Consider the following 10,631-nt stretch of genomic DNA (forward strand, 5'->3'; position numbering starts at 1 on the left):
CGGCCCCCCCTTCCCCCCCGCTTCGGCTTCGTTCGGCAGCGAAGCTGGTAGCCAAACAGTAATATATCGCGGTTATGGGCCGCAAAGCGCGAAAAAAACGGCCCCCAAACGAAGCCTTAGAGAGAAATTAAGTTACTGTGTGATTACAACCTAATTACGATTTATCAGCGGCTTCAATCCCGACGAACCTTCGCCGGAGCCTGCGCTAATGGTGTCACGGCCCTTCGTCCTGGAAACCAGACAGACTAACCTTTCTTCAACTATGCCGGAACATCTATACCGCAAACCCTTTCCAATTCGTTCTGTCTTCTACCTCGAGCCGTTTTTCACATTCTCCGCTCTGCTAAGCAGCCAACACACTGAAACTTCCACAACTCCACCTGTTTGCTAATAACAGCACAAGAACTCACCTCCACTGCCGGAAAATCATCTCCGATGTCTATTCGCAGTGCCCTCTCTCTCCTTCTCTTCAGCCTTCTATGGGCCTCGACCACCTCCCTCTCCCTCCCCGACCGCTTCCTCCTCTCCCCCCACATCCGCTCGCCGGAGCCTCAGGAGTACTTCGACCCCACTCTTCCACCCTTCCTTCCCCCAACAGAATCCCCCTCCTGCTCCATCCCCATCCTCCAGCATGACTTCGCTAACACCTATGGCCTACCGCCGGCCACCGCCGTTTTCTCGCCTCCGGCGAAATGCCCGCCCCCATGGTCCCGAGTCGTTCTCGACCTCTCCGTCTCCTGCGCCGGGGAGCAATACGATCGCATCGCCGCCGTCTGGATCGAAGGCGTCGAGATCCTCCGCACCAGCACCGCCGAGCCGACGGAATCCGGTATCTTCTGGCGCGTACGCAAGGATATCACGCGTTACGTCCCGATCCTACGCGGCTCCGGTGGCCTCAACGTTTCGATGATGCTGGAGAATATTGTTAACGATGTTTACACAGGGATCTATAAAGTGAATGTGTCGGTTGAGTTTTATCCCGATTCCGATGACACCGATGCGAACGCGATGAAGAATGAACGCCGCGATTTTGCCCTAGGGTTTCAATCCGATCTCGGCGAAGAAGAGGTGAAGCTGATTCCTTCATTAGAGGATCCCGCAGATGTTGTAATTCCTGTTTCTATAAAGAATAGCAGCACCGGTTTCTGGTTTCGGATCCAGAATCAATCGGAAGCGCATTACAGTCGAGTTAGAATTCCTCGAAACACTTTCAGAGCTGTTCTTGAAGTCTACGTTTCATTCCATTCCAACGATGAGTTTTGGTACTGGAATCCTCCCGATGTGTACATCAAGGAGAACAACTTGACTACCCAGAGAGGAAACGGTGCTTTCCGGGAGGTTTACGCCACCATTGACGGCCGATTTGCAGGCACCATTCTTCCATTTCCCGTTATCTTTACCGGAGGGATCAATCCTTTGTTCTGGTCTCCTGTTGTCGCCATCGGGGCCTTCAATCTTCCTTCCTACAATCTCGATCTGACGCCATTTCTCGAGCTTCTTTCGGATGGGAAGGAACATTCCATTGGGCTGAGGGTTACCGATGGAATCTCCTTATGGCTCATCGACGCTAGTCTGCATCTATGGTTGGATTCAAACTCCGAATCCGTGACAGCGAAACTAGTTCGATACGAGGCGCCTCCTCTTTCCATCGTCCGAACCAACAAATTTCTCCATTTGAACGGATCATTCAAAATTGACGCAGAGAGGAAAATTCACTTCTCAGGCTGGGTGAATTCATCCATTGGCAATCTAACAACTGATGTAAATCAGAAGCTTAAATTCAAGAGCTCACTGGAATTCCAGAACGATGGGAACTACAAAGCTGTTCATCTGAAGACGAAGGCCAAAACAGAGGTGAAGATCAAGAATAGCCAGGAGGTCATACTATCAAGATTTTCTCACAAGTTCAAATTTCCTCTTTTGATTCTGGCTGAAACCTTGCCTGGAGTCAACAATACTTATACCGCAACAACCAATCTTTCGCACACTCTGTATGAGGAAGCCGCCATTTTTATGCTGGAGAAGCTTATTACTTCGAGGGTTCTGGAAGATAAGCAGGATGCTTCTGGTTGGATGAGGGTTCAAGATCATTCAGTTCTATCTGGTTCAGCTGGAACAAAACAGGTTTATCAGTATAGAGATAATGGAAAATGTTATAATCGTAATTTGGAGGTTGAAGACGGTGAGCTTTTGGATGATACTGTTAATAATGTATGTTCACATTCTTTTTAGTGATGGATTAGTTGAACTCTCTTCTTCTCTTATCTGCAGTAATCAGGAAATTTCTGTTGGGAGAAATAATTGTGATATTTTATGCTTCCAGAAGTAATGTAATTTCATTTAGTTGTTTGCCAAATTTGTTTTGTTGAGAAATTTCTTTTGTTTTGTTTATTGAGAATTGGAGCATTTGGTTCTCAGCATTGCTTATTCTGCTGCTCTCATTTTGTTTTAAAAGTAGGTTTGATTTTTGTGCTGTAAAAACTCTAATTATGAAGCTTATTTCTATGCTTTTTTTTGTGATAAATTTAGATATAGGATACTCGAAGAAAACATGGAGTTTCTATTTAAAACTGAACCTTATGAAGAAAGGGATTATCTAGTTTGGATTTTATTAGCTTTGGATGGGCAAAAGTGACTAGGTTCATAAGACTTTGTCGATCGGTTGATCTATTCTAGTCATCATTCTAGTCATCAATGCTTGATCCCTGGATGAGGAGCTCCTGTCACTAAAACTAGATTAGATTATCGAGCAAGGGTTTAATCACCGTATCCCAATAAATAACTCATTCATTGACGAAAGGTCCTTCACGATGGTTGTAAGACACTATTATATTGCTAATTCTTAGTCTCTGATGAAGAAACTCTAGGCATCCGAGGGATGGTTGTTGATGGTGAGGAACTGTATTCTTTTTTTTAGGTCGGATCTATCGAATGGTAGGTCAATGACTTTGCTTGGCTTTCTAACGATGATTACCTTAAATGCTTATCCGTCTTGCTCTAGTCCAGTTGGCTCGAACTTAATTTGATTGTTCTTTTTGTCCTTCTCCTGGCGTGATCAGCCTTCATTCTTGGCTCGGATGACTGCATCCTATTTGATAAATGGGTCTCTTAGTCTCCTGTTGGTTGGTTCTCCTTTGTTGCATTTCTTTTCTAATAGATTGTTTAATCTTCTCGGGATTTGAGCTGGCACATTCATGATGTACACCAAGATTGACTCAAAATTATTCAATCTAAGCTCTAGCCCATCCAAGTATTGTTGATCGGACAAATCAAATTTCTCCTCTATTTTGACTCTATGAAGAAACCAACCAATCTAGATCAGTTTTATATCTATGTTTTTTAAAATTGGATCATTTACATTCTGTATACAAAAAACTATCTTTCATCGATCAAAGTACATGTATAGCAGGCTTCATGGGCCTAATAACCTCATCTACTCAGAAGATCCATCACTTAAATAATCCCTTGAGATGACCTGTGACCTCATTTACCGATGTGTCAGTTCTCCTGTATCAGCTACCGAGCTGACCCGCCGAATTGGTCCACTTAACTAATTTTTTTTTTTCATTTGACAGACTAATCAATCAACTTCTTTTATGAAGTTTGCCTCACCGGTGATCCTCGAAATTGACAGAACGCAAATGTCATGACTAACATCTGAGATAAGCATATGCCACACCATCATTTATGGGCCGTTCAACATCATTCTTTTCATCAAGACACCATACTTTAGGCACTACACTTCATATTTTATTATTTTGGACTTTTCTAGGCCTTCCCCGGAGATCTTACGCCGTAACATTCTCTGAATTTTTTGGTTCTTTCTCCCTCTCTATATCACCTTCTCCGCTTCACCGGAGAAGAATCATCGAGATGAGACATAATTTAGGTCTGGAGAACACATGAATTTGCTTCATTTACCTTTCTTACGCAGGTCTCTCCAACGGTATGTGAACCCACAAGCAATTCTGAACGGGCTGGAGTTCTAAAAGCATTTCACTCATGCACACAACCCAATTCTTATGTATTTACATACCTAACTCCTAAACATTAATTTTTATAATTATATCAGATAAATATTTCAATTTCTACAAAATTGAAATACATCATTTTAATGCTTAGATAAAATGATATATGTGCAAAAAATTGAAATTTAGGTTTCAAATATGTAAATACATAAGAATAGAGTAGTATTCATGTAAATCTTCCTCTAAAATATTTAGTTTATTATATTGATTCAAAACAGCTCTCCTAAGAAGTATTATATATATATATATATAAAAAAACCGTGGCATTATCTATAAAGACAAAGGATTTGTTGGCGTCAAAAGAATTGTAATAGAAAAAAAATCGTGAAAGGGATGGATCCATAGTATTCTCACAGGACAATGATGGTTCGTAGCACCTACAGCCGTCCATGAAGCACAGGAACCTGCAAAGAGATAAGAGTGACTATATAATGCACAAATTGACAAGCAACACAATAATTAAGTAAAACATGTTAAAAACTGACATTTATACTCTCTCACTCACTTGAAATGATTTCAATAGTGTAATATAAATTGCAAATTATACCATTTTCCATTATTGGGGAAAGTATTTGTAAGGTTGTACATGTTAACTTTGGTGATGACTGCACGTCAATTCCAAATTGGCAATGGTGGGTGTTAAGGTAATGATGTACATCTGCCATGTTGGTGATGACATGCACGGATGTTGGCGACAATGTACAGTAAGTTTGTGTGCATTGGTCCTATTGGCAATGTCATGCATCAATATTGTTGCCGATGAAGGGCAAAAACGTCGGCGGGAATCAAAGTTGGTCTGTAGATACACGTCAACCTTATTGGTGGTGGAGTGAGTCAGCGTGGTTGGTGATGACAAACACGAGGTTAGCGAGCATCAACATTAGTGGAGATGACGGGCATCAACTTTATTAGTGATGATGTTCGTGAAGGTTGCTAGCAACAAGTGACAAAATCGTTGGATATCAATTTTGGTGTTGACAACATGCATTAAACTTACCGGTGATAGTGTGTATCAATGTAATTGATGTTCTGAGGTCGACGTTAGTGCGACATGTATTGACCTTATTGATGATAGAGCTCATTAATTGACATGTTAAATCACCTAAAACAACAACAACAACAACAACAAAGCCCTAATCCCACTAAGTGGGGTCGGCTACATGAATCATTTTTCTCCATTGGGTCCTATTTAGTGTCATATTTTCATTTAATTCTAATAAATTAAGATCATTTTTTATACAATAAGCCCTAAGTCTTCCTAGGTCTACCTCTGCCTTTCTTAACATAAGTTGAATCTAAAACATCAACTCTCCTAATCAGATCATCAAATAGTCAACGTTTAATGTGACCAAACCATCTAAGACGACTCTCTCTAATTTTGTCCCTCACAGAAGCTACACCAGCTATAGCAAGAATATATTCATTTTGCATTTTGTCTCTAAGTGTAAAGCCACTCATCCACCTAATCATTCTCACTCGACAACACAAAACTTAGTATTATGCTTCTCTTTTAAAGGCTAACATTCCGTGCCATAATAGAGTTTTGTAAGTCTCACCGCCATCTTATAAAATTTCGTTTCAGTCTAAACGGTACTTTCTATCTCACAATAGGCACGAAGCATTCCTCCACTTCAAGCAACCAACTTGTATTCTACTAATAACATCCCCATCGATTTGAACAATGTGCCTGAGATATCTATATCGTTCGCACCTTTTAATAATTTGATTACCCAAAGTTGCACTTCTGTCACTAGAGCTACCACTATTACTAATATTACATTCCATGTATACAGTTTTACTTCTACTCAAACAAAGGCCTTTAAACTCAAATGTAAACCTCCATAATTCAAGTTTTTCCTGAGCTTTTTCTCTCGTCTTATCCATGAGAAGGATATCATCAGCAAAAAGCATACACTAAGTTACATCCTCTTGTAAATGTCCGATAAGACCATCCATAGCTAAAGCAAAAAGATATGGGCTTAAAGACGATCCTTGATGTAATCCTAGAAATAGGAAAATCAATAGAAATAGGAAAATATTTAGTCAATCCTCATTCTGTTCGAACACAAGTTACAACTCTAATATACATATCTTTAATGACATGAATATAAGTCATATCATCATCTTTCTTCTCAAGAACTCTCCAAAGAATATCTCTTGGAACCTTGTCGTAAGCTTTTTCTAAATCAATAAAAATCAAATGTGGATCTTCCTTATTATCTCTGAACTTCTCCATCAGACCTCTCAATAAATGTATAGCTTCCATAGTAGATCTGCCCGACATAAATCAAAATTAATTATGAGAAATCTTTGTAATATGTTTTAGCCTAAGTTCAATTAGCCTCTCCCATAATTTTAAAGTATGACACATAGTGTCTGACCGCCTTTTTTTCTGGGATATGTTGTTTACTAAATGAAACTGACCTTTTTTATTATTTTACTTGGATTGTTCTACTACTTTTCCCGCATGATTGCATGTTTGGGCAGTTTCCTCTGTTTCTTTCTGGTTGTGTCTGGGATGTTACGAAATTGCAATTTAGTCTCTTTAGGACCTTAAGATTGTAAATTTTTCTAAAAAAATTCAAATAAAAACTTCAATATTAATTCAAATTTAGGATTAAGAGATTCAGAACTTTTAAAATCTGCTTTTACTTTCCTGCATGTCCTTCGGGCTAGTTTTAAAATAGGTTGCATGCATGGTCATATTTCAAGTCATACTAATAAGGTCTTCACAATATCTAAAGATTACTCTCTAGATAACTGCAACATTTTTTTCATGTCCCGAGGAGAAGTCTCCGTAAATTTCCAACCTGACTAACCCAACATAGGTTTCTGTTTACGTGGTTTTCTAGTGAGCTTAGGTCGTTAGAAGGCTCCTGATCCAGATAGGTATAAGTCTCATTTCTTGGAGATTTACCTAATAGTCATAGGATAGAATTTTGTTCTTTTGACCTCATGGCTATCAAGGTCTGCACGGACGACGCAATTCACGGGTTACTGACCGGGGATCTCCAGACATGTTGGGTCGACTACCTTCACGACCAGGTAAACTTAGGGCTTTAGTGGCTTGGGATGACAAATTCGTAGTACCCTGACCCAGTAATCTCTACCTTCTAAGGTTTACTCCTTCTTTTTAACTACCCCTGTTGAGCTCTATCACTCATTTTGCCTACGTTGATATCATCTTGACAGCCGGATTACTGATGAGTTGTCGCCCATTTGGGATATGAAGATTTATCATCTACTCTTATGGTCTGAATGTGCTTTAACATATCGAGATTCCCTGTAATATTGATTTGGTTATTTTACAGGCACTGAATGTCGATGAATTCGTTGCCCAGGTGGGACTGTATAGACTTACTTTCTGCCTCGTGACTTAGCGGGAGCTTTGAAAGCATCAGAGCATTCCCCTGTGAAAAACTGTCCTTTGATATCCCTGTGTTAGTTGTCACTTTAAATGTAAGAAAAACTCCTTAGATCAACCCCCAAAATATAATTAACTAAGTGGGATACATCCCTTTGGGAGCATTCTGGACCCCAGAACAGGCAAACACACCTCGATCTCCGGTTGTGTAGCTTTTGTAGCCATTCTTTTGGGGATATTTGGGACAAGCTCTTTCAATCTAATCTTGTTCAGACCTGTGTGCTTGACTTATTCTAGTGAAGTTTGCCACATGGAAGCTCTCCACGTTCTTTCTCTGTTTTGTTTGCCTTTGTCGTATATCCTATTCTTCCAATTCCTCTCTTCTCTTACTCATCTATATGATCTGAATAAAGATTTATTCGGAAAAGAGAAATATATTACGATGGACAAATTGAAGACTCTTTTAAAAATAAAAAAAGAAATGAATGAAAACAACCAACTACTACGAAATTATTATTTCAACTGATGGCTTGAAAAAACTTTGTGATCTTTGGGAAGAAAAATTAGAGGAAAAGGGGCAACATTTGAATAAAAAGAAGGAGATATGAGAAAATGGGGAAGGGAAAGAACAAATAGGAGAGGAAAGAGAACTAAAAGATTTAAAGAGAAATAAAATTTTATTTCAATATAAGTTCAATAGAGGATCAGGAGCTTTTACATGAAATTAGAATTTGTGACGTCATCTTTTCAAGTAGGACGAGTGCTCGAACCCAACACTTCGGGATTTTCCACTCAACTAATGATTTGAGTGTTCAAAAGTATAGCAATTATATGTCCTAACGAAAGATTAAATTAAATGGGTAAATGTCGAACACAAATTTGAAAGAGAAACCTATAATCCATTTGTCTTGCATTATTCACTCATTAATTCAAATGGAGGATGTAAAATTGACTTAATGGGTATAAGTAGCACTAGGGAGATAACTAGGAGAAAATATTACGTCCCATAAACAGAATGTAAGGTCAATAGTGTGGATTGCACCGCAAGCGCTGGATGCATGACGTGGTACAATCCACTCGTAGTCCGCAGGTCCGCACAATGGTCATAATATTATCTTGATAACTGGAGGGTTTGGAAACGTGGAGGCAAATCATTGATGCTGGTGGTGAAAGTAATCAACTAAAATTAGATTATAACTAATGATAATAATTTGTAGGACTTATTCAACAAGATTCCATCAGGGAAACTTATATTTTTGTCCCATTTATCTTCAACAAAAAGAAGAAGCAACACATTTGATAGTGATCAATGCCATGACAAGATTTGAATTAATTTATACAGCTTGTAATCAGGATTTAAGAAACTGATAATACCGAAGTTTGATGCTAAGATGAAGATTCAGCTCGATCGAGCGTAAATTAATGACTTCAAACCACTCAAAAAGACTGCAACAAATCGGTTTCAGTGCTTCTTTTTCTCGTTCCTTTGCATCCACTCGTGCTGGGAAAGAAGAATCAGTGACAGCTGCTCCAGAAAATTATCAACCTAAGGCAAAGGTTGCATCAAAATCACACCCGAGTCGAGCACTCCTGATCAGAGAAGAGGAGATGAGGAAGATGATCAACCAATTCAAAGAGTTCGCAACATCACCCTGCTCAGGTTTGCACAGTAGTCGGCGAGCTAAGTCCCAAAGGTGGATGGCCAGTTGCGTGAGGGCGATAGCAGGCGGAGAACAATGTCTCATGGAGATTTGAAGTAAGCCCCATTTTCTCAAAGGGGATCGAGATAACAATCACCAAATGTTGTGCTCCAGATTTGAAACGATTGCGCTTAACGAAAAAAACTGGAGAGAGCCAAACATCAGCCATCGATCCTCAAATCTTTTGCTTCAGAAGGATGGAAACAATCTCAGAGAACGTGGGACGCTTTGTGGGGCAGTTGTTCCAGCACCTTATCATCAAGGACCGAAGAACAGGAGGGCAGTCCTTTGGGATCTCCGGCCGCATTCCGCAGGCCGCAACGCCTACGGCCGCCTGCACCGGCGAGCAGGAAGAGTATGCGACTTCTCCGGTAACCATCTCCCACAACAACATGCCGAAGCTGTACGCATTGCTCATCCAGGTCTCAGTTTTGCTCTCTGGTTCGCCAGCTATGATCTGCAGCCAATGCCAAGATGAAAAAATTATCTGAGGATGTTGAAGTGTGCTTTGCTTTGCAAGGCAATGTTAAATCAGAGGAGATGTTGATGGGGTGAAATGATGTCATAGTGGTGTGATTCTATATGACAATTCTTAAGGTGGATTTGCCAAATAATGAATATTGATTAAGGGCAGCATCTTTTTGACACATAGCGAGCTGAGTTTGTCAAACAATAAAAGCCTATTTGGGAGTATTGTTATTTTTATTTTTATTTTTTAAAAAATATTTATTTGCTGCATTTTTTTTTTCTAATTTTTATTTTTTTTTAAAACCAAGTTGAATTATTTATAAAATACTCAAAATAATTTCAGTCGTTTTAAGTATTCTTAGAAATAACTATCATTTTCAACTCTTTCAATTCTGTTTGAAATAAAAAATTAAGGAGTATTTACATGCATGCCACCCAATTTTATGTATTTGCATATCAAACACCTAAAATTTACTTTTTTTTTTTACATTTAGAACTCAAAATCCTTCATACCAAATTCAAAATACCATAATTTTAACTTTAAAAAAAGTATAAAAAAAATATATGTCAAGACAAATATTGAGACAATCCAACAGTCAAGTCAAATAACTCTAGAGGAAGAAAAGACCCTTGAAGTTAAACCTAAGGATCTAGACACTAAAAAGCCTAACAGTCGACCTAAGGGTAAATGGTCGAATCAAGGTGTGACGACCGAATTAAATTTGACGAAGCGAACGATCGGTTGCACACCCACTGATTGTCAGGACTTACACCAATCGGATAAGCCCACTTGTCATTTAAAATATCTTACACATGTAATGTAGTAAAAAAACCTCATCAGAGACTAATAATTAGAGGACATACTAGTAATTGAAAAACCCATTGCCCTATGCCTTGGGTGTGCTTCCATAACATTATTGAATTAAAAAAAAAGTACAATATATATTTTCATGAATAGATAAATTGACATGTACATAAAAATTGAACTTTAGCCGTTAAATGTACAAATACATAAGAATTGAATTGTGTGCATGTAAATCTTTCAAAAATTAAATTAATATATATATACAT

General features: G+C 38.9%; 2 protein-coding genes across 3 annotated transcripts in view; one reads left to right on the forward strand and one right to left on the reverse strand.

Annotated features, from left to right (window-relative positions):
* The first annotated feature begins 127 nt into the window (after nucleotides 1-127).
* Nucleotides 128-2,373, forward strand: LOC110028458 (peptide-N4-(N-acetyl-beta-glucosaminyl)asparagine amidase A). The gene has a single exon (XM_020730313.1). It carries the CDS (start codon nucleotides 436-438, stop codon nucleotides 2,230-2,232), a length of 1,797 nt encoding a protein of 598 aa, XP_020585972.1. The 5' UTR covers nucleotides 128-435; the 3' UTR covers nucleotides 2,233-2,373.
* Nucleotides 2,374-4,296: 1,923 nt separating this feature from the next.
* The window catches only part of LOC110028313 (serine/threonine-protein kinase STY46-like), an 8,964-nt gene continuing 2,629 nt past the window's right edge, over nucleotides 4,297-10,631 (reverse strand). The window contains exons 2-3 of one of the 2 annotated variants that reach the window (XR_002294417.1): nucleotides 8,767-9,549; nucleotides 4,297-4,432 (exon numbers count right to left, since the gene is read on the reverse strand). Coding sequence is in view for 1 of the 2 variants with exons in the window: in XM_020730104.1 (XP_020585763.1) it covers nucleotides 9,268-9,549 (282 nt within the window). In the remaining variant the exon portion in view is untranslated. Of the gene's footprint in view, nucleotides 4,433-8,658; nucleotides 9,550-10,631 lie in introns of those variants that run through there. The other variant, XM_020730104.1, reaches the window with a different exon arrangement.

Source organism: Phalaenopsis equestris, unplaced genomic scaffold, assembly GCF_001263595.1.
Source record: "Phalaenopsis equestris unplaced genomic scaffold, ASM126359v1 Scaffold000511, whole genome shotgun sequence".
NCBI lineage: Eukaryota > Viridiplantae > Streptophyta > Magnoliopsida > Asparagales > Orchidaceae > Phalaenopsis > Phalaenopsis equestris.